Raw genomic sequence first — 22,430 nt, forward strand, 5'->3', positions numbered from 1 at the left:
TAGAAAATATTCTTTTAATATTCCAAACACGTATTCTACAAGACATTATAAAGAAAACCATATGCACGGTACAACATACCCCCAAAACCCCAAATTCGAACTTACTTTCTATAAAATTAAACACAATGTAATCTCTTGTGAGAGTGGATTTCTTACAACAATTATTTAGCAAACTTATCAAGATCCACATTTTTACCAAAACTTCAAGCAAATAGAACCATGTTTTAAGTTATATCACGTCTAGAAGAAATTCTAGCACGCGTTCTGGAGGGTTGGTAGGGTTGTTTGTCAACAAAAGGAATTCACACAACTTTCACAAAATTAATAGAACACCGTCAAGACAGTTAAAGGCATTAAGTAGCTAATTAAATAAACCAATTATTATGCTATAAACAAGAAAGAAATTATAAAATAATGAAAAAAGCGCACGCGCGCGGAAACCAAAAGCAGAAGATTCGCCGCGTACAAGGTCTGGATTCACAATATCGTGACGCACTGACACTAGCGACCTTTTTCACCGTTCCCCTGTACCTGCATTCTCAATTTAACTAAACTACTCCCTATCATCTAACGGTCGCGATCCAACGTTTGTAAGGACACCACACCGCTTGTCTGTGCCTCGCACATGAAAACGTTACTTTCAACCCCTTAATTTAAATTATTTTGGTTTTTAGTTCTGTCCTTAATTCTTTAATAATTTTGAAGCTGTGGGTAAAATTGATAGTGTATGTTATTGGGTGGATCGTTAACTAGGCACAAACGACAGCATTAATGATTTTGATCGGATGGACCAATTAAAAAGGGTGAAACATGTAAGGGTGCCAACCTCAAATGCCCAAATGACTTTTAACTTTTGCAAACTGGCACTGTAAAAATGAAATAAATTGCAGGGGTAGGGGCCGTGCAGTGATTTTCCACCTATTTAATATTGCCAGTTCAATCGAGCTCGCTCTACAAATAGCGGGGTCGCGTCTCCAAGAGACTCTTTCTCGTCGTCTCTCCTCCGCTTTCTCTCTCTTCCCTTCTCCTTCGGACGCGGACCTCGCTCTAAAATTCCAGCCATGTTCTCCCTCAATCTTAGCCGTAGCAGCGCCTCCTTTCTGGTGAACTTTTTTATTTTCATTCCACCCCCTCCTTTTCCCGCTATTTATATACTAGCCACGTGACTCTGATGAGTCATTCCATTCACCTTATTAAGGAATAATAATAATAATAATAACAATAATAGTTCCTCTTTATTTCGTTATAAAAGGGAGGCCTAAAGCCTCTGCTTTTGATCGCAGAGGGGCGAGGATCTGAGGGTGAGTTCGTATCGGGATCCGGCGTTCCGGAGCGTGTCGGTGACGGTTTGTAGCGGAGGTAGAGGAGAGAGGGAGAAGGTCAAGGCGGCGGCGCTCGTGATGGATCACGTGATCGATGAGGTTGTGGATCAGAAGTCGGCGATCGTCCCTACGGCGAGGATCGCGCCACCGAGGATCACGTCGTCACTCCTTGGAGCGTCACTGTTGCGAGGTTCGATTATTTACTTATTTATTCGCAATGTTGTTTCTTCTTTTGTTGATTTGAGTAGATCTTTAAAGATTGGAATGTTTTTGCAATAATCAAGTTGTCCAGCTTTCTTTCGTTTTTTTAATCAAGTTTGAAGAACGTTTAGTTTGCTTCGCGGTCTATACCTTCGTACTTTTCCTGTAAATATCGAATTGTCATGGCGCGATCTGAAACTTGGTACTGTTAATTTCTACAATGCCTTTTTTTTTTATTTTAACCGACATCAGAGGATGTTGAAATTTTCTATGGTTACTGGTTCGTTTTTTGTAAGAATCGACTTGTTCAGCTTTCTTTCAGTGACATTCCGATTCTCTTGGATTCGTTAGTTTTGTCCAGTTCTTGGTGTCGTCCTTGTAAATATTGAACCTGTTGTGGAGCTTTCTGTCTATATTCAATTGGATCTAAAATTCTATACTTATAGTATATATGTTTTTTTTTATGGATACGAGCAGATCTTGACATTATTTTTTTATGTTTGTTGGTTTCGGTTTTGTAATAGTCGAGCTGTTTCGGCTTTTGTTTTTGCAAAATTATTAGTTTGTCACCCATTTATTGGCGTCAATTTTGTTAATATCGTATTGTTGTGGAGTGTTGTGCTTATATCCAATATTTCAATTGGATCTGGAATTTGATACTCTTTATTATTACTTATTAAGTGTTAGTTTATTGAATCCGCAGATTCCTGTGAATGTTGACGAGAAAATCCAAGTTGTTCTAATTTTATATTCCACACTTCGTCATGCATTTTCATTTTCTCGAATATAGGATCTTGATTAGCATGATTCTTTTTTGTGAATACCGTAGCTATTTGAATTCTTTTGAGTTGGGTCGATACGAAAAGAGTAGTTGCTAGAGCCGGTTGAAATCGATTTCACAGAAATTGACTGCTTGTTTTGTTTAATCATTTCTTAGATCTGCGAACTTCTTTCATGAAGCTGACAAGTTATTTTATTTGTTCTTAGAAGTTATTTTGTTTTTTCTCGAGTTCTTTTTTGCAATTCCTTTGTAATCTAAGGAATCCTGAAGCTGGGTAGCTGGATCTCTCCTTTAAACTGGAACATAATTTGTTTTTACATGAAAGATGGGGTCCATTCTTGAATTCTATTTTAAATAATGCGCATACTTTTGGTTGTTGAGTAGTTGGGGATCGTGGAAAACGCGAAACCACGTTTTTAGTTACTTTGGCTTTTTACTAGGCTTATTCTCATGAAGGATTACTTTTGACTGCAGTTAATAGTTTGGTGACTATTATACATTTATACTTTTACAAATCATGAACTAATGTTCTAAAGTTTAACTGACTGTAAGAATTCATGGCTTGATTAGCTGAACATAATTCTGTCAGCAAATACTGAAAACAAATAATAACATTTTATAGAAAAGAGGCTCTAAACACCTGAAGTGTTTTGGCTCCCCATACACCTGGTACTGTTTTTTGCTCTTTCGTTGTTTTATTTGTAAATGGAGACTTTTTACCAGGCTTTTTCACATGAATGGTTGATTTTGACAGTACTAAACTTTGCGGTATGCAATAAAGTTTAAGAGAATTCATAGCTTGATTAACAATAGCACGATTCTAGTTAGCAAATACTGAAAACAAATAATAGCATTTGTAGAAAAGAGTTTGCTTACTGTGCTTTTTTCCCTGTGAAGAATTAACTTCTGGCAGTAGTACAATTTGGTGGGCTAGTGCAACCAACTTTACAAGTTATGCCCTATCTACAAATTTTAGCCTGCCATAAGAATTCACATCTTGATTAATATTCTACGATTCAGATCAACAAATATTGAGGCAAAACTAATTTTAAAGATCAAAATTTTGATTTTCGGCCACCTCTTTCATTAAAGAGGTTCTACCGAATAAAAGGATAGTGGCAAACATGTGTCGGCGCACGAGACACATAGTATCTAATAAATATCTTGATGGAAAAACTACATTGTCTCTGAGCTATAGCGCTATATTTTAACTTGAAATTATTCTAACTCTAGATTTATTGAAGTGTTTATATTACCTTGCCTTTTTATATTTTCCTTTCTAACTTACCACTTCTTCTAAATGAAAATTTCCCATTTCGAGCCTTATTTAACTTCTTGTTTTCTAATCAACTATCCTAAGCTAGTTCTTCTTCATTTAGTTCTCAATATTTGGATTTCATTTATTAAAATTTCTCGTGATAATTCATGTTGCAATTTCTAAAATATCGTGGCATTTGCAAACTGCAAGAACTTACCGTCAATTAGTTTACACTGCATTATGTATATTTTTATTGAGCATGTTAGTTAACACGGCTTCTCTTTTTCATCAGTGGTCACTCTTTGTTGAGAGATCCACGCCACAACAAAGGGCTAGCATTTACTGAGAAAGAGAGGGATGCTCACTACATCAGAGGCCTCTTGCCTCCAGTAGTTCTTTCTCAGGAACTTCAGGTTTGTATTCTTCTCTTCTAGGAAACAATTATAGTTGTTTTCCTGCTAAAGTAACATCATTATGCGGTTTGTTTTCACAGGAAAAGAAACTGATGAACACTCTTCGCCAATATCAAGTCCCTTTGCAACGTTACATGGCAATGATGGATCTTCAGGTATTTTATGTTATGGTTCATTTCTTCAATTTTAGACTTTGCATGACTTCACTTTACTTCAATCAACGTTATGTCTTCCAGGAGAGGAATGAGAGGCTGTTTTACAAGCTTTTAATTGATAATGTTGAAGAGTTGCTTCCTGTTGTTTACACACCAACAGTTGGTGAGGCTTGCCAGAAGTATGGGAGCATTTTTAGCCGACCACAGGGTGTTTATATCAGTTTGAAAGAGAAGTATGATTTCTACTTTGAGTAAATGTTTTATGTTTGTCTACATGTATATTTATAAATTATAGTTGTGTTCACTGAATGGTGTCTCGTACAGGGGAAAAATCCTCGAAGTGTTGAAGAACTGGCCTGAGAGGAAGATTCAAGTTATCGTTGTTACTGATGGTGAGCGTATTTTGGGTCTTGGAGATCTCGGCTGCCAGGTAATTTTTGTCTCTTCCATAAAATAATAATTTAATCGGTTATTGGATTTCCTATTGATTTGTCTCTGAGCAATTATTTTCAACCATGAAGGGTATGGGAATCCCTGTAGGCAAGCTTTCTCTGTATACTGCTCTTGGAGGGCTCCGCCCATCTGCAGTAAGCATTTCATTTCCATTGTCCTCCATTAATTTTATTTGACATAGTCTTTTGTTAAGATTAATTATTTTTTATTTATATTTGTGTTAAATGAATTATGTACAATGCCTTTTTGTCATTTTAACCATTGTTGAATGCATTGCAGTGCTTACCCATCACTATTGATGTGGGAACAAACAATAAAAAGTTGTTGGATGATGAGTTCTATATTGGCTTAAGGCAAAGGCGTGCTACTGGCGAGGTACCAAATACTTTCAAATACTTTAGTTCATATGTAATTTCCTATAAGTCAGTAGCTGGTTCAATGCTGAATAGTTGCAATTACGTTTGTTCTATTAGGAATATGCAGAACTTCTAGATGAATTTATGTCTGCTGTCAAGCAGAACTATGGGGAGAAAGTCTTGATACAGGTTTGTTCTCATACTTGGTATATGGAGAGATGTTTACAAAATACGGCGCTGTGTTATTAATTATGCCTAATCTGTCTTCTTTGTTTCTTCGTGTCACAGTTCGAAGACTTTGCAAACCATAATGCTTTTGTATTGCTTGAAAAGTACAGCAAGACCCATCTAGTGTTCAATGATGATATTCAGGTGAAAAGCAAATGTTTTCTGTTCATTTCTTGTCAAATTCATAATTTGCTAAAACAAATAAAGGACAAGATGGTGCTGAACTAGTCTGTTTCCTTCGAGAAATGCAGGGAACAGCTTCTGTAGTCCTTGCCGGACTTGTTGCGTCATTGAAGTTGGTTGGCGGAACTTTGGGAGACCACAAATTTTTGTTCCTTGGAGCTGGCGAGGTCGACCCTTCTCTATTTATCTTATATATTTTTCCATTTCTTTATCACCTCTACTATTGCCTGAACCGACTATTTGCTGACAATCAATCAGAAACCAATGTAATTTTATCCTGTTATTACCTGTTCCATTTCCTTGGATAGAGCCTCAACAGACTATATATGATTTGAAACATAATGGCTTGCCATGCTTACTGCTTACTCGATCTGTATGCATTTAATTTTTTAAGTTTAATGGACGACTTCTGCCACTTGTTATGCTTACATGCTAACAAGCTAGTTACTTTACCCCAGGCTGGCTATCTGCCAACGCCATTCTTGGCTTCTTGCTGTATATGCATTACTATCAATTTTTTAATATTATGTGTACAATATATGAAGAAGCAACTGTATAAAATGGGGAATGGTGCTTGATTTTTAGTATGTCTGCTCTGCCAGTGCACTTCTGATGTTAGTTCATCTGCTCTGCCGCTGCACTTCTGATGCTACTATGGTTGCCTTAAATAACTAGTAAGAAGGCAATTTGTATCTGCTTTTGTTAACAACCAATGTTGCCACTGTACTTTAAGTTGGCAAAAGTTCATATTCATTTGTAGGGTCTATCCTGAAACCTATAGTTAATTGATAAACTTCAAGGACAACAATCCCAGCTTCAAGAACAGCTCAGTGTCATATGATTATTTGCCTCTTTCTAGAGGTAGATGAGTGATGTGTCTGGGAAGTACCATACTTAAACAAGTCATGAATATGTCTCGAAAGAATGGCCTGAGGATCTTCTAAACATAGAGCGCCTATCGCAGTTCGAGGTCTCATACCACTGAGTTGCAGACCTCAACTTTTGATATAGCTTTGCTCATCCTCAGTTTTAAATTTTTTGAATTTAATCTTCGCGTAAGTGGAAACTTGTTATATAGCTTGTAGTCTTTCATTCAGAAATAAATTTGTGTCACCATCTCTGGTGAAGTCATTTTCAACACATATTTCTTTGGCTCTCGCAGGCTGGTACTGGTATTGCAGAACTCATAGCTCTTGAGATGTCAAAGCAGGTATATAATCTCAACATTTTTTAACAGCTCAAATGGAAATTTTTCCTACCTGCAACTTCTTGTGAAATACTAAGACTACACCTGAATGTTTCACTTTATTCCAATGTTTTTTTAATATAATTTCTGCAGACGAAGTCTCCAATTGAAGAGTGTCGCAAGAAAATATGGCTTGTTGATTCAAAGGTATGAATTGATGTCAAATGCACGACATGGAATGTTTAGCTCTGTCATGCACCCACACATGTAGAGGGTCTCAAACAGGAATTTGTTATGTTCATTTCAGCTTAAAGTTCAATTCTTTTGTAGGGATTGATTGTTAGTTCACGCCTGGAGTCCCTTCAACAATTCAAAAAACCTTGGGCTCATGAGCATGAACCTGTCAAAGAACTTATTGATGCTGTAAAGGTGCGAACCTGTTTCATCTAAAGATGTGGCATTCTCTTTTCTTATGTTTATTTCCAAATAGCAAAAACCTTTTTCTTTTTTCTTCTTTTTGTCATGTTCCAAGTTATTTCTGTGAAGTCATTAGTTCAACAACTGATTTGGCATGCTTCTACGATGATTAGAAGGTGCATAATGTTCCTACTTGTACGGAAGCATGGTTCCTCATATTATTACTGCAGACAGCCAATGGGATTTGGACCTTTTGTCCATGAACAGGGGACTTCCTTATAATATTTTCTTTCGCTTTATTATCATCCAAGCATTTTTTTCCCCATTGGAAGTTGACATCAAGGGTCAGAAAAAATTATATAGTAAAAAATTCTATAAGAAAAGCCCAGCCTTCCAACCCCTCGAGTGGGCGCAGAATTCCTCTGAGAGAACTATGAATACCATAAAACCAAGGTTTGCTGGGGCATAGGAAAACTTTACCCAGCCTTATTAATCATGCACTTTAAGTTTCTGCAATCAAGGATCTGCTCTTCCTTCTGGATTATGTAGTGTAGAAGAAAAAGTAATCAAGACTCGGGATAGCTTTTATCTTTAGAGCAAGTAATGCTCGCCAGCCAAATTGCAAGATCATCCAATTTTCTTATAATATTCTGTAGTGACTGAACAACAAAGTTAGCTTTCTACATTTATTTTTATTCCAAGTCCGTACACTTGCTAATATTCTCATGATTTGTTGTTTGGTGCTGTATGCCTGGTTGACGGGGAAAAAAAGTTGGCTGATTTTTTTTTTTTTAATATTCTCTTTGATCTCTCCCAGACACTTAAGCCAACTGTGCTGATTGGATCATCTGGAGTGGGACAAACGTTCACTCAGGAAGTAGTGGAGGCCATGGCCTCCTTCAATGAGGTTTGTTATCCTTACGTTGTTCTAAATCTCTTGACTGCAGATCGCCATTCAATTTGGTGTCATAAAAACAAACCAAATGAAATGATGTCTTTGTATGACATGCAGAAACCCATAATTCTTGCCCTCTCAAACCCAACGTCACAATCTGAATGTACTGCTGAACAGGCCTACACCTGGAGTGAGGTAAAAGGCCACTGTTACTAGATAATAATATCCTCTCTCTACCAAAATGCCAAGATATCTTGGTAAGTCTTTTATTTTGTTTCTGCAGGGGCGTGCAATATATGCTAGTGGAAGTCCATTTCCTCCTGTTGAATATAATGGCAAGACATACATTTCTGGACAGGTTTTGTGTTAGCTTGACCTGTATATGGTTCTCAATTCAGGGTGGTTGCGTGTTGATAAGTACTGATATTTAAATTTATTTGCTTGCTTTCGTTCCTGTTAGGCAAACAATGCTTATATTTTCCCAGGATTTGGTCTTGGTCTGGTAATGTCTGGAGCTATCCGTGTACACGAAGACATGCTTCTCGCAGCCTGTAAGTAGATTAATACACAAATTGGTTATACTTGCGGAATTTTTCTTGTGCATAATAACCTGCGATATAAAATTCCCTAAATGGATGCATCAGTCGTTAACCGCAAATTTTCTCCATTTGCTGGAACAGCGGAAGCTTTGGCATCACAGGTGACACAGGAGAACTATGAGAAGGGACTGATCTATCCACCCTTCACAAACATCAGAAAGATATCCGCCCATATTGCTGCTAAAGTTGCTGCCAAAGTTTACGATCTTGGTTAGTCGCACTCCAGCTAACTGAACAGTTAATGATTTGATACTTTTTTGTTCTTGTGTTTCAACTCACTATATGTTGTTATTTTCTAGGCTTGGCCAGCCATCTCCCTCGTCCAAGCAACCTGGTGGAGTTTGCTGAGAGCTGCATGTACACTCCTACATACCGTAACTACCGATAAATTCTTTAGACAGACAGATTCTTTCAATTTTGCAGTAGCCATTCACTACATATTGAGGCATGGATCTGCAAGTTGCCATTTATAGTCGGTCATCTCAAGTTTGTTGGTCTTTTTTTTTTCTTTTTTTTTATTTTCTTTTCTTTTTATCGAAGTGTGCCTTATCATGGGATTCCCCTATTATTATCTTTTTTATACTTCTACCCCAATTGTTCCATTTAATAACTACGGATTGTATCGACTCTATTCATAGTGAGAGGTGACTTTGGTATCATTTATTGGAAATAGAAGGCAATATTACAGATTGTTGCGGTGTGTTATACAGAGATTTTTTTTTTTTAAGATCATAATTGAACATTGCATTGCTGTGATGGTTACTGTTCTTTCCCTGGTATATAGGGAATGCGGAACTGATATCTAATGAGCCGTGGTTGTGTAGTAATTTCAGTTATGTGTTATACATATCAGAATTCGTTTGCTAGCTCTTTATCAACACACTCTGTTTCCTTGGTGCAGACAGATTCCCAATTTCCTAGCCAAATCTGAACCAAAAGCTGCCTTCTGCGAGGAGCGAGGGGAGTTCTAGTGCCCTTCACGGGAAAATTCGCAAAGTATTTCATCATGCTTAGTTGCTAAATGTTAGACTTTATTTGTGGCCCACGTAATAAACCAACTTCAGTGGCAATGGTTTTTCTTTAAACCACGTTTAAAGTGACAGGCGCCTAATATTCCAAAGAAGCAACAGCCACAGCACCGAAAGTGCACAGCCACAAATGTTGAAAAGAGGAAAAGAAAGCAAAAGGACGGGCCCCATAGCATAGTAATTTATTATTATTTTATTATGCATAGTGTTTTTCAAAATCCTATAAATAGGCTCCAAATCCTTAAGGAAATCTCATCCCAGAAACTTCTTATATAGAAGAGTGTAAGAGAAAAAAAAAATAGAGAGAGTATCTCCTTAGAAAGAGAGATTGTAACTCCAGAGTTTTCTCCTCATAGTGAATTCTTCTATCCTTGCCCGTGGACGTAGGCAATCAAGTGCCGAACCACGTAAACCTGTGTGTCCAACATTTTATCTCTACTTTTGCTCTACTATTGCTGCGACCCTGCTCTATTGGGCCCCGGGTTTGTCCCAACAAGTGGTATCAGAGCCAACTTAGGGTACTTGTATATATCTACTTATCGTATGCTTTGTGACTGCCACCAAAGGTGGATCCTCCACATCAGAAAATAAGTTAGGTTATCATTTACCCTTTAGAGGTGACGGGTACTATTTATGAGTACGGTACTGTTCACAAATACGGTACTATTCACAAATACGGTACTATTCACTGATACGGTTACTGTTCATAAATACAGTACTATTTACGTGAAATAGTAAGAGTTACTGTTCGTGGTAGAAGCAATGGCGACGAAGTTCAAGATCGAGAAATTTGAAGGGAGTAATTTTTCTCTGTGGAAGTTGAAGATAAAGGCTATCTTGAGAAAAGATAATTGTCTAGTGGCCATTGGTGTAAGGTCGGACGACATCACAGATGATAAAAAGTGGAACGAGATGGACGAAAATGCTATTGCAAATCTCCATCTGGCATTAGCAGACGGGGTGCTATCAAGCATAGAGGAGAAGAAGACAGCAAAGGAGATCTGGGATACTCTAACAAAGCTATATGAGGTGAAATCCATGCACAATAAAATATTCTTAAAAATGAGACTTTACACTCTGAGGATGGCGGAATCTACATCGATGACCGACCACATCAACACCCTAAACACACTGTTCTCCCAACTCACAACGTTGGGGTATACAGTTGGTGCGAATGAACGTGCAGAACTTCTACTTCAGAGTCTACCTGACTCGTATGATCAACTCATCATCAACCTGACAAACAACGTCCTTACGGACAATCTAGTCTTCGACGATGTTGCAGCCACTGTTCTGGAGGAAGAAAATCGGCACAAGAACAAGGAAGACAGGCATGCAAGTTCGCAACAAGCGGAGGCCTTATCGGTGACGAGAGGAAGATCAACGGAACGTGGCTCCAGTGGGAGTCATACCCATGGTAGATCCAAATCAAGAAGTAAGAAGAATGTCAAATGCTACAACTGTGGCAAAAGAGGGCACGTCAAATCAGAGTGTTGGCACAATAATAAGAGTGGAGAGAAAAAGTTTTCAGAGCCATCAACATCTCAAGGATGCGTTGTCAGCACATCAGACGATGGTGAAATTCTATTCAGTGGAGCAACCACTATTGATGAAGGCAGAAAGAGGTTTGCTGATGTCTGGCTTCTAGATTCAGCAGCCTCTTAGCACATGACCTCTCGGAGAGAATGGTTTCACAAATATGAACCTATCTCAGGAGGATCTGTATTCATGGGGAATGATCATGCCTTGGAGATTTCTGGTATTGGCACTATCAAAATCAAAATGTTTGATGGTACAATACGCACCATTCAAGATGTGCGACATGTGAAGGGCTTGAAGAAGAATCTATTGTCTTTGGGACAGTTAGATGAGTTCGGATGCAAAACTCATATCGAAAATGGAATCATGAAGATTGTTAGAGGGGCGCTTGTGGTGATAAAAGGAAAAAAGATAGCTGCAAATCTATATATGCTCAAGGGAGAAACCATGCAGGAAGCTGATTCATGTGTGGCATCAACCAGCCGTGGAGAAGAACAAACCATAATGTGGCATCGCAAACTAGGCCACATGTCAGAACGAGGCTTGAATGTTCTCTCCGATCAGAAGCTGCTTTCTGGACTTAATTCGGTAGCTCTTCCATTCTGCGAGCATTGTGTTACAAGTAAGCAGCATCGGCTAAAGTTCAACACATCGAGTTCTAGAAGCAAGACTATTTTGGAACTGGTTCATTCTGATGTATGGCAAGCACCAGTTACATCCTTAGGAGGAGCAAAGTACTTTGTGTCCTTTATTGATGATTACTTCATTAGATGTTGGGTGTATCCTATCAAGAAGAAGGCGGATGTGTTCTCAGTCTTTAAAGCCTACAAAGCGCGAATCGAGCTTGAATCTGAGAAGAAGATCAAGTGCTTGAGGTCAGATAATGGAGGAGAATACACAGATGGTGAATTCCTAGCATTCTGCAAGCAAGAAGGCATCAAAAGACAATTCAGTACGGCTTATACTCCACAACAAAATGGAGTGGCGGAGTAGATGAACAGAACTCTGTTGGAAAGAACAAGAGCTATGTTGGTAACTACAAATCTGGAAACAGTTTTTTAGGCGGAAGCAGTAAAAACCGCTTGTTATGTGGTGAATCGATCTCCATTAACTGCAATACAATTGAAGACGCCAATGGAGATGTGGACTGGCAAGCCAGCTGATTATTCCAACCTCCATATATTTGGATGTCCAGTGTACGTAATGTACAATGCCCAAGAAATTACAAAGCTGGATTCAAAATCCAGAAAATGCATATTCTTGGGGTATGCTGATGGAGTAAAGGAGTATCGCCTGTGGGATCCCACTGCCCGCAAGGTTATCATCAGCAGAGATGTTATCTTTGTAGAGAACCAACTACAAAGTGAAGAGAAAGAAAGAAGTTCGAGGAAGGACTCAGAGACTGTAGCTGTTCAAGTAGAAGATAATCCGAATTCTTCTAAAGCAACACCGGAGCATGATGTACAAGAACCGGTCGAGTCCGAGGCTCCAGAAGTTCGAAGGTCAACTCGTGAGAGAAGACCACCGACTTGGCACTCAGAGTATATTACGGAGAGTAATGTTGCATACTGTCTTCTAACAGAAGATGGAGAGCCATCAACTTTTCATGAAGCTATAAATGGTACAGATGCATCTTTGTGGATGGCAGCAATGCAGGAAGAAATTGAAGCTCTCCATAAGAACAATACTTGGGAATTTGTGTCACTGCCACAAGGAAGAAAGACCATTGGAAACAAATGGGTCTATAAGATCAAGCGAAACAGCGATGATCAGGTGGAGCGATATCGTGCTAGATTAGTGGTAAAAGGATATGCTCAGAAAGAAGATATTAATTTTAATGAAATATTTTCTCCTGTAGTTCGACTAACAATAGTCCAAATAGTCCTGGCTATGAGCGCTATATTTGACTTACATCTAGAGCAGCTAGATGTGAATACAACATTTCTTCATGGAGATCTTGAAGAAGAAATTTACATGCTCCAACCAGAAGGTTTTGAAGAAAAAGGAAAAGAGAACTTGGTTTGCAGATTGAACAAATCTCTGTACGGTCTAAAGCAGGCGCCGAGGTGTTGGTACAAGAGATTTGATTCATTCATCATGAGCCTTGGATACAACAGACTTAATTCAGACCCTTGTGCATATTTCAAGAGGTTTGGTGAAAATAAGTTTGTTATCTTATTGTTGTATGTTGACGACATGTTGGTTGCAGGCCCCAACAAAGATCGTATCAAAGAATTAAAGGCTCAGTTGGCTAGGGAATTTGAAATGAAGGATTTAGGATCTGCAAACAAGATTCTAGGGATGCAAATTTACCGAGACAGAATTAATAGGAAGATTTGGCTTTCTCAGAAGAACTATTTGAAGAAAATCTTATGACACTTTAACATGTAAGATTATAAGTCAATTTCTACCACACTTCCTGTTAATTTCAAGTTATCCTCCAGTATGAGTTGTTGACCCTATAGTTTTGATGATGATTTAACAAACAATTTATTACTAATAAGTTTTCTAGTGTTTTGTGTTTCTTTGTTCTCTTTTCAGGTATTTCAACAAGCGTCATTAAAGCGTTAAAGATTCAAGTTCATCTGCGTGAAATTACCTGGGTATTTGTTTAGTTTTCTTATATATATTGTATGATGATATCTAAGCTCAATATATATACACTTAACACGATTTTTGACGTTTTCTATCATATAGATGATTTTTCATTAAACGCTGTTAAAATATCTTTATCTCTTGTTTACAGCTCTCTCATACTTTATTATATACATATAATATATGCACAATATATATATGAATATTTACAAGTCCTATATCAACTTTCACTTTCATAAAAATACAGGTTTTCTAAGCATTTTTCAAAAACAGGTAGTTTTCACAAACGAAATTTGTTTTTCCAAAAATTCCTTTTCAAACATGTTCATTTCATCATTTATAAACTTTCCCCAAAGTTTCACTATTTTTGGATATGAATTGATATTTTTAACGAATTTTCAAAACTGCCCAAAACCTGTCATTTTACCCATATCAGTTTTCGGTCGACCGATACGGTCGACCGACGGTAGTCTGTTTTCTAAGAATTTTTCAAGTGTTTTCCGGTCGACCGGAATTTCAGTCGGTCGACCGGAATTTCAGTCGGTCGACCGAAATTTCCATTCGGTCGACCGAAATTTACGTCGGTCGACCGCCAGCTTTAAACATTGTTTTCTCAGGTTTTTGAACTAATCGGTCGACCGTACCGGTCGACCGACGAGTTGACAAACTGAGCCTAACGGCTAGTTTTTCAAATGGGCTTTTTGGTCTTTCACTTATTTCTAGCTATTGTATTGGGTGCTATATATACCCTATTGCTTCTCTTCTTCTCTATCAATCAAGAAATCCAAGTTTACTGTTTAGCAAGATATTAATCACGTTTAAGAGCTGTTTAAGAAGTGTTTCGTTAATCTGTTTTCAAGAGAAAGTTTTCTACAACAAGAAGAGGCTCTCATATTCCATTGGGATCATATTCTTCAGCTCCTCTTGTTCATTGAGAAGTTTTCCTAAACTCTTTCCATATAGCTTGCTATTTCACTTTCATTTGATTAGCTATATTCATTAAGTTATTTATTGAGTTTGATTCACTATTATCACACACACTTATTGAGCTTGATATTTCCATATTATATATTGTGGGTTGTGAGGTGTGATTTAGTGAGTGTGAGCTTCATTGTGTTCTCACTTGTTAATTGAGAACAAATCATTGTATTTAACTTTTATTTGTGAGAATCACTTGTAATACACTTGTACACCGAGAGAAGTGTGAGGAGAGAGAGACGGGGTCAAATCCAATAGGAGTGGCGTCGATTGACGAACCTAGGGAGAGGTTGTAATCGAGCACTTGAGGAGGAGGACACGGGCTAGATTCCTACACTTAGTGTGTAAAGTGTGATTGTTGAGTGATTGTGTAGTGTGAGAGTTTTCGGTGAACTTGTAAACCGAGTGTGTAGAAGTTCCGGCTTCCAAACCGGATTGTGATAGTGGATATCTCCTCGAGGTGAGGAGCGGGGACGTAGGTCGTGGGGACCGAACCTCGTAAACATATCGTGTGTTTGTGTTTTGCTTGTCTCATATTTTATTTGTGCATATTCTTATTGTTCTTATTGTTCATATCTATCTCTTGCAAGAACATATTGATCAACATAATTTTAATTGCTATTAATTGGGATTAGATTAGCATAAGACCCTAATCACCCCCCCTCTAGGGTCTAACAAGAGGTATCAGAGCTTGGTGCTCTTTGATTTAAGGACTAACCGCCTTGAGTTAAAGATCCAAGTTATTGTATTAGTGCTAATCTAATTTTGATTAATTGTGCTTCTTGCATTTCATCTCTATGGATATGAATGATTCATCTTGCTTAGGATATGCTATTAATATTGCTCCTCGTTTGGATAATTTCCCCTATGCTCAATGGCGTATTAGATTCAAACTTTTTGTTCAATCTAAACAATTTGATTTATGAGAAATTATTGAGGATGCCTACGTTGTTCCCACCTTGGAAAAATCCAAATGGTGCAAGAATGATAAAAGATTGTTTAACATGAATAAGCTTTTGCTAGGATTTTTGATTAGCGCTTTTCACTCATCGTTTTCTAACAAACTTGCTAATTTTGATAGTGCTTATGCTTTATGGAAACTTATTGAAGCACATGAAGGAAAATTGGAGGCTATTCAACAAGCGTTGGAAAATCCCGCTTTGAGCTCTAAGGAAGCCTCATCCCCATGTACAACACCACTAGGTAGTAACCCTAGTGAGGTATGCGATAACGATGATATTATTACTTTTGATGAACTTGCTCTTGAGTTTGAAAAATTACACAATAGCTATATTGATGTAAAAAGCAAGTATGTTAATATGAAATCCATTCATGAAACACTAGCTACTAAGTTCAATTTTATTGCAAATGAAAATATAATTCTTAAAGAATGCAATGAAAATTTGAAAATTGAAAATGCTAGTTTGCTTCATGAAAAACGTGATGCTATGTTAGAAGTAGATAAGTTAAAATCTATGATGAGTAATCTTGTTTATCCTACTTCTAGTAGCAATACTTGTATGCACAATGATGAGTTGAATCAAATGACAGAGGTGGCCGACAATTCCCTTTTTGCAGCCACTGTCCTGAGAGCCTATAAATAGGCCTAGAGATGTTCATTTTCAGGGGTCGAACTTTCAAGAGCCGAAACTCTGCCGGATTGAAGAGTGAACTCGGAGCTTGAAGACCAGAAGACTTGCACCATTCAGATCTGATCCTCGGCGACCATCCACGTCAGAAAAGGCAGGATCTCGAGAGGAAGAAAGAACAGATCTGAGATCTACACGAGACTACACTCCAGATCTAAGCTTGGTCTTAGATCTCGAGATCTGAGCGATTATTCCCTTGGTGGATTAATCCCTCCCGGCTATTATTCCCTTCGTGGAATAATACCCGCATACTCGTGTAGATCCGACCGGATCTAGATCGCGCGGTGGTCCACGGATTAACCCCGGCGCAGGCAAAGAACCCACCAAAGCGAGCGACCGCAAAACAGGAGCTCGTGATTTGTTCACAGAGGAGAGTTGTAATTTTTCTTTATTTTCTTTGATTTAGTTGTAACCGGATCTATAAAAGACCGGATCTTTGTAACCCAAGATGACAATCATATCAATGAAAAAGAAAACAGTTTTCCACGCGAACAATCTGGCGACCACAGTGGGAGCCGACGATCTCGCCAACGAGATCGATGCGTCGCAGCCGCGGATTGCAATCCCGGTCGTGGAGGAGGTCGAGTACGAGTTCGACCAAGCCAAGTTCGAGGAGTACGTGTCCTCGTCCGGCTCTATCTCCCCCCGCAAGTCCAAGAAGTTCTCCTCCGGGAGAAAAGCTCGTTGGTTTGAAGCTGCTCGGGAAGCCCACGAAGCTCTCAACCCAACTGACGCCGAAGTTGCGTCAAATGAAGTTCCACCGACCTCCAATCAGGTCAACCCAACTCCCGCCAACGCCTCTACTGTTCAGGGCGTTGTGACTCTCTCAAAGAGAGCCCGCCAGAGGCGTCGTCAACGCCTTGCGCGGCAATTCGCTAAGGCGATGGAGTCTACGGACGGATTCCGCTACCACGCGGAGTTGAAGAACAGAAGAGGCAAACAGCCTCAACCACCAATGAATGGCGACTCTTCCAAGCCGCCAAAGAAAGAATGGGTCCGCGTCAAACGGAACCGTTCGACACTCGAGGAGCGCATTCGCAAGCGCCGCGCGATGTCAGCGCAGGCACGGGCTCAAGCTCAGGAAGCCCGTAGAAAGCTGCAAAAGGAGGTGGAGAAGAAGCCACCACCAACACGACAAGTCTGGAAGCCTAAGTCTGAAGTGGCGACTCAGGCCAAAAAGCAACCAGTGCAGCCTTCTAAGGAAGGTCAAACTCCGGCGAGTCAACCAAAGTCGCCGTCAATCCCAATAACTTCTCCGGGAGATCATGCAGAGTCATCCCGCAAGAAGAAACCAATTTTGGAGCGCCTCGGTCCAATTCCTGACGTGAGAGGCAAAGCTCCAATTCACGAGCGTTTGGGCCCGATGAAGAAGCCCAGAACGACTCAACATACTGGGGGTCGCCATCACCTCCAGCATGACAAAGACCTCAAGGCAGCTGCGCGCACCAATTTGCGCATTGAAGTCCAAGATCACGCCGAAAATTCACGCCCAAAAAGGCATGTTTTGAGGCGGGTAACCTTTGAAAGCCCAAAGAAGGCAAGTCAACCTCAGATGGAAACATTATCATCTGATAATGATTGTGTTGTACCTGAGAAGGCGTGCCCGCACACGATAGGTTACTCTGACTGTCAAAATGACGAGTTGTACTATCGTGCTGGGGGTACGAATAGAACCAGGAAGAGGAGTCCCCGAGAACGGGAAATTCAATGTCCCTGTTCCAAACTCATTCGGGCGGTATTGTCGGAATGCAATTGCATTAAGGCGGTCCCCGAAAGAGTTTCAGTTTTTGAAAGACTTAATGCGGAAACGCCAAAACCAAGGCCTAGGCGCTTCCAACGAAGAAGAAGGGTGATTGAAGACGGAGAATTTCCGAGGGTCACCACCAACATGACGAGCAAAGGGACATCGGCACGAGAAGATTTCGAGTCGATTCTGAAAGCTTCCCGACCTAGAACCCGTCTGCAGTCCGGAACCATAGAGCGAGCAACTTATGGTAGGATTCGGACAAGACGCCCTTCAGAAGATGAAGAATCTGATGCCGGCTCCGCGGTGGCATCAGATAATACAGTATCCAGCGAGGGACAACCCCGCGAGGCCCTGATGATAAGTGCGGAGCAGATGGCCAAGATGCTTGAAGACGCTTTGGCTAAGCAGAAAGAAAGTTTCAAATTTGAGATGGAGATGGCCATGCAGCAGATGAGAGAAATGCATGACCAACAGATCCAAGCATTGGCGAACCAACAAGGCGAGCAGAATCATCGTAACCCGATTAATGTGGAAGATGAGGATACAAATGCTCGTAACACCAATGATCCTCCCGTCAACGCAGGGGGTGGTAATGAGAATGCTGGCGAAGAAACCGGCGAAAACCTGAAGATCAAGAACCTCGAGAGCAAAATCAACACACTAATTTCCGCTCAAGAGACGAAGAAAACAGGCATTCCTTGCCCATACCCAAGAGAATGGGAATCGATCCCATATCCGGCGAAGTTTAATCTAATTAACTTCACGCCGTTTAATGGGATGGGTTCACCTACCCAGCATTTGATTTACTTCAAATCGCATTTGGGGGTGATCTCTGGTAATGAGCCTCTGATGGTGCGGTCATTCGTCGGCACTCTTCGCGGAGCCGCCTTCGATTGGTATCGCCGCCTCAAGCCAGGCAGCGTAAACAGCTGGGATGACATGGAGACCAAGTTCCTGGCCAACTTCTTCGACGACGACACCGAGATATCTATCGGATCGTTGCTCGATGAGAAGCAGAAGGACGGAGAGTTAGTCGATACCTTCGTCAAAAGATTCCGGAACAAGGCGATGAATTGCCGGGACCCGATCACCGAGGAATTCATCCTCCAGACCTGCCACAACAACCTCGCGTTGGACGTGCTAGAAGCAATGGGGACAGCACCATCCAATACATGGAAGGACTTGAAAGTCCGGGGAGAGCAAGCTGAGCGATTCCTCAAGAGGAAGAAGGCGGAAAGAGGCCAACCGGCGACGAGTGTTCCAAAGCAAAACTTCGTCCCACGGGGGAAAGGTAAGGCACAAGCTAATGCAGTTGATGCTAATCAAACCTTTCAATTGCAACCACAGCAACAGCAGCCACAGCAACAAGCACCCCAACAATCTCGAGGACAATGGCAACAACGGCCTCAGAAGCAGAAATCTGCGGAGCCGAGGTTTCCTAAAGTGTACTCCTTCAAGGATGATGAAGTTCCCGGCATCTTCAAATACCTGTTGGAGAACAACAAGATCCAGTTGCCGGCGATCGTGGATCAAGAAGGGGCCAGCAAAGTGACGGATCCAAAGTACTGCGCGTACCACAGAGCGGTCCACCACCCTACGAGATCATGCTACCACCTCAAGGACAAGATCCAGGCGTTAATCGACGTAGGAGTCATAACCCCGAAACCAGCCAAGAATGTGGGGGCCAACGCAGTGTCAATCAGTTTTGGGTCGGTGCCTACAACTTGGTTCGAGCCAAAACGCGTCACCAAAGTCGGGATGAAGACGGTGAATGACGATCCGCACGGACAGCGCCAAAAGGGACTTGTGCCGCACACAACCCCAAATGGCGAAATCCTTTGGGTTCATCCAGATCTGATTGGAGATGAACAATGGGCCGGTTCGTCATCCGGGAGGAAGTCTAAAGGAAAAGGGAAGTCTTGTTATGGAGTCTCTGCTATCCCAGGGGAAGATGACGAAAGAATCTCCACTTTCCTGCTCTCTGAAGAAGAACAAGAAGCTTTTGCGACACGGAGCGGAAATGAATACCACTACAATTATCCGCCACCTAGTGAGCAGGGGGTGAACAAGCGGGGACCAGCCAAAACTCTCACGGAGATGGGAGTGATTGCAAGTCCCACACCGGGTAAAGAAGCTCTACGACAACCGGTGAATAAACCAAAAGAGAAGAATCCCCAAGAGGTACAGAATCCGAAGCAGTCTCGTTTCAGTCGTCCAATTGGAAGAGACAAACCGGAAAGCTCGAAGACTCCGCATAGCTTCGACATTATGGCGCAATTAGCCAACATTCCTGCACGGATAACGCTGTATGAGTTGCTGCGATTATCCAAAGAAACCAGGGAGGCCCTACAAGAAGCTTTGGCCAATGCAGAGGTATTTCTGACTCAAGTCAAGCCGATACCTGAACAGCCAGAACCGCTGAGTCAACAGTGCAACATAGCGACTAAGAACCTTCCCTGCATTACTTTCACCAAAGAAGATATGCAGACGAAGAATTCGAACCACGATCGGCCGTTATATTTCGTCGGATACATTGGCTCCAGCCAAGTCAACCGAATCCAAGTGGATCCGGGTTCTGCTGTGAGTATTATGCCGCTTCGATTGATGCATTTCCTCGGCATCCCAGTAAGCAAGTTGGCGTCCACAGGCACTGTTATTTATGGATTCAACACTAGTGGGTCAAGACCCTTGGGTAAGATCCGGGTGAAGTGCCAGATGGGAGATCTGAAGACAGAAGTCACGTGTTATGTGATCGATGCGGAGACTTCGTACAACTTACTATTGGGTCGGCCTTGGATCCATAGTAACGTGATAATTCCCTCTACTCTCCATCAGTGTTTGAAGTATGTCGACACTGACAATGAGGTTAGGACGGTGGTCGCGGATAAGCAACCATTCAAGGGGTATGAGAATTATTTCACCGATTCTCTCCTTTATGGTAACGAATCCGATACTGAACCATCGGCCCAGGGCACAGACAGCGGAGAAGAAGCTGATTCTGAAGCCGGATTCGATTACAATGGCGGTTTTGTTTTAAATGACATTGTACCCTTTGTAATCAATCTTGACGATGAACAATCGTCAGATGGAGGTTGTAACTGGCAACTTGCCGATATTGCAATAAAAGATGATTTAGAGTACTCCTTGTCTCTTGATGATGTGATAAAAGAGCTGTACGACAATCCTGAGTTGTATATGCCGATCCGATCATCCTATGTAACGAAGGAACACCTCCAGCATTCTTTCGGAACAACCATGGTCATCCCGAACAAAGTAAGAGGTGCTAAAGAAGTGATTTACGGTAAAGGAAAAAGCTCTCCGTTACCAGATCATTTCCTAAGTGAAGACGAAGATGATGACAAACCTGGTCGACATCTATCCAAGTATAGTCCAGAAGCGCGCAAGCTCATGGAAAAGCAGGGCTACGATTTCACACTCGGAGAAGGTTTATACTTCGATCGAGGTCCTCGTAATCCAGCCAAAGCAGTATATGTACCAAAAGGTAAACCTGAGGATTATTATAAATATGGGCGAGGCTTAGGTTATGTTTCATCAGATGACGAATGTGGTTGGCAAATTATCGATCAAATTGCTAACAAAGCCAAGAAGGGATACTCTCCCGATGCTTCAGAGTGGGACTCCGATACAAGTCTGGGAGAAGTTTTCAAAACCCTAATGGCGAACATGACTACAGCTGATCCATCCACCATGGAAGACGACGATCAAATGCCAACATGGGAAGACCCGTGGGTTCACCATCTGAATATGCAGTATGGCGATAGGTTCGAGCAAAGAGAACCACCCACTGAAGATAAAATAGTCCAGATTAACATGGGTGATGAGGCCAACCCAAAGCCTATATTCATCAGCGACAGTCTTCCCCCAGATGAGAAGGAGGAATTGATTGCTCTCATCAGGGAATATATCGACGTCTTCGCATGGAATTATGAAGACATGCCAGGGCTCGACCCCAATGTCGCAATGCACCGCCTCGATATCAAGCCGGATGCCAAACCTGTCAAGCAACAGCAAAGACGGTTTCGTCCGCAGATTATGGAAGCCATTGAGGCAGAGGTTAAGAAGTTGATCGAATCAGGATTTATCCGAGAGGAACAACATCCAGACTGGTTAGCCAACATCGTTCCCGTCATGAAGAAGAATGGCAAAATCAGGATTTGCATCGACTTCAGGAACCTGAATGAAGCATGTCCGAAAGACGATTTCCCTCTCCCGATCACGGATGTCATTATCGACAATACATGTGGATTTGAGAGGATGTCCTTCATGGATGGATTTTCGGGATATAACCAGATCAAGATGCATCCAGAGGATGAGAAGCATACGGCGTTTAGAACACCCCTCGGCGTCTTCTGCTATACGGTGATGCCTTTCGGTCTGAAGAATGCCGGTGCCACATACCAGCGAGCGATGACTAAGATTTTCCAAG

At 41.0% G+C, this 22,430-nt stretch overlaps 1 protein-coding gene across 1 annotated transcript; it reads left to right on the plus strand.

Annotated features, from left to right (window-relative positions):
* Positions 1,441-9,152, plus strand: LOC109827234 (NADP-dependent malic enzyme). Its single transcript, XM_020394200.1, has 19 exons — positions 1,441-1,512; positions 3,855-3,975; positions 4,056-4,130; positions 4,212-4,363; positions 4,455-4,560; positions 4,652-4,717; positions 4,863-4,958; positions 5,057-5,128; positions 5,228-5,311; positions 5,419-5,517; positions 6,513-6,560; positions 6,690-6,743; positions 6,867-6,965; positions 7,771-7,860; positions 7,966-8,043; positions 8,132-8,206; positions 8,309-8,399; positions 8,529-8,657; positions 8,747-9,152. Exons 3-19 carry the CDS (start codon positions 4,068-4,070, stop codon positions 8,833-8,835), a joined length of 1,491 nt encoding a protein of 496 aa, XP_020249789.1. The 5' UTR covers positions 1,441-1,512; positions 3,855-3,975; positions 4,056-4,067; the 3' UTR covers positions 8,836-9,152.

This window comes from Asparagus officinalis, chromosome 1, assembly GCF_001876935.1.
Source record: "Asparagus officinalis chromosome 1, Aspof.V1, whole genome shotgun sequence".
Classification (NCBI taxonomy): Eukaryota; Viridiplantae; Streptophyta; class Magnoliopsida; order Asparagales; family Asparagaceae; genus Asparagus; species Asparagus officinalis.

What these genes read in the sequence shown, in the direction of transcription:
- LOC109827234 (XM_020394200.1), top strand. Translation starts at nt 4,068, where the DNA reads ATGAACACTCTTCGCCAATATCAAGTCCCTTTGCAACGTTACATGGCA. An exon ending in TGGCAATGATGGATCTTCAG is followed by an intron (nt 4,131 to 4,211) that starts GTATTTTATGTT and finishes TATGTCTTCCAG; the next exon opens with GAGAGGAATGAGAGGCTGTT. An exon ending in TATATCAGTTTGAAAGAGAA is followed by an intron (nt 4,364 to 4,454) that starts GTATGATTTCTA and finishes TGTCTCGTACAG; the next exon opens with GGGAAAAATCCTCGAAGTGT.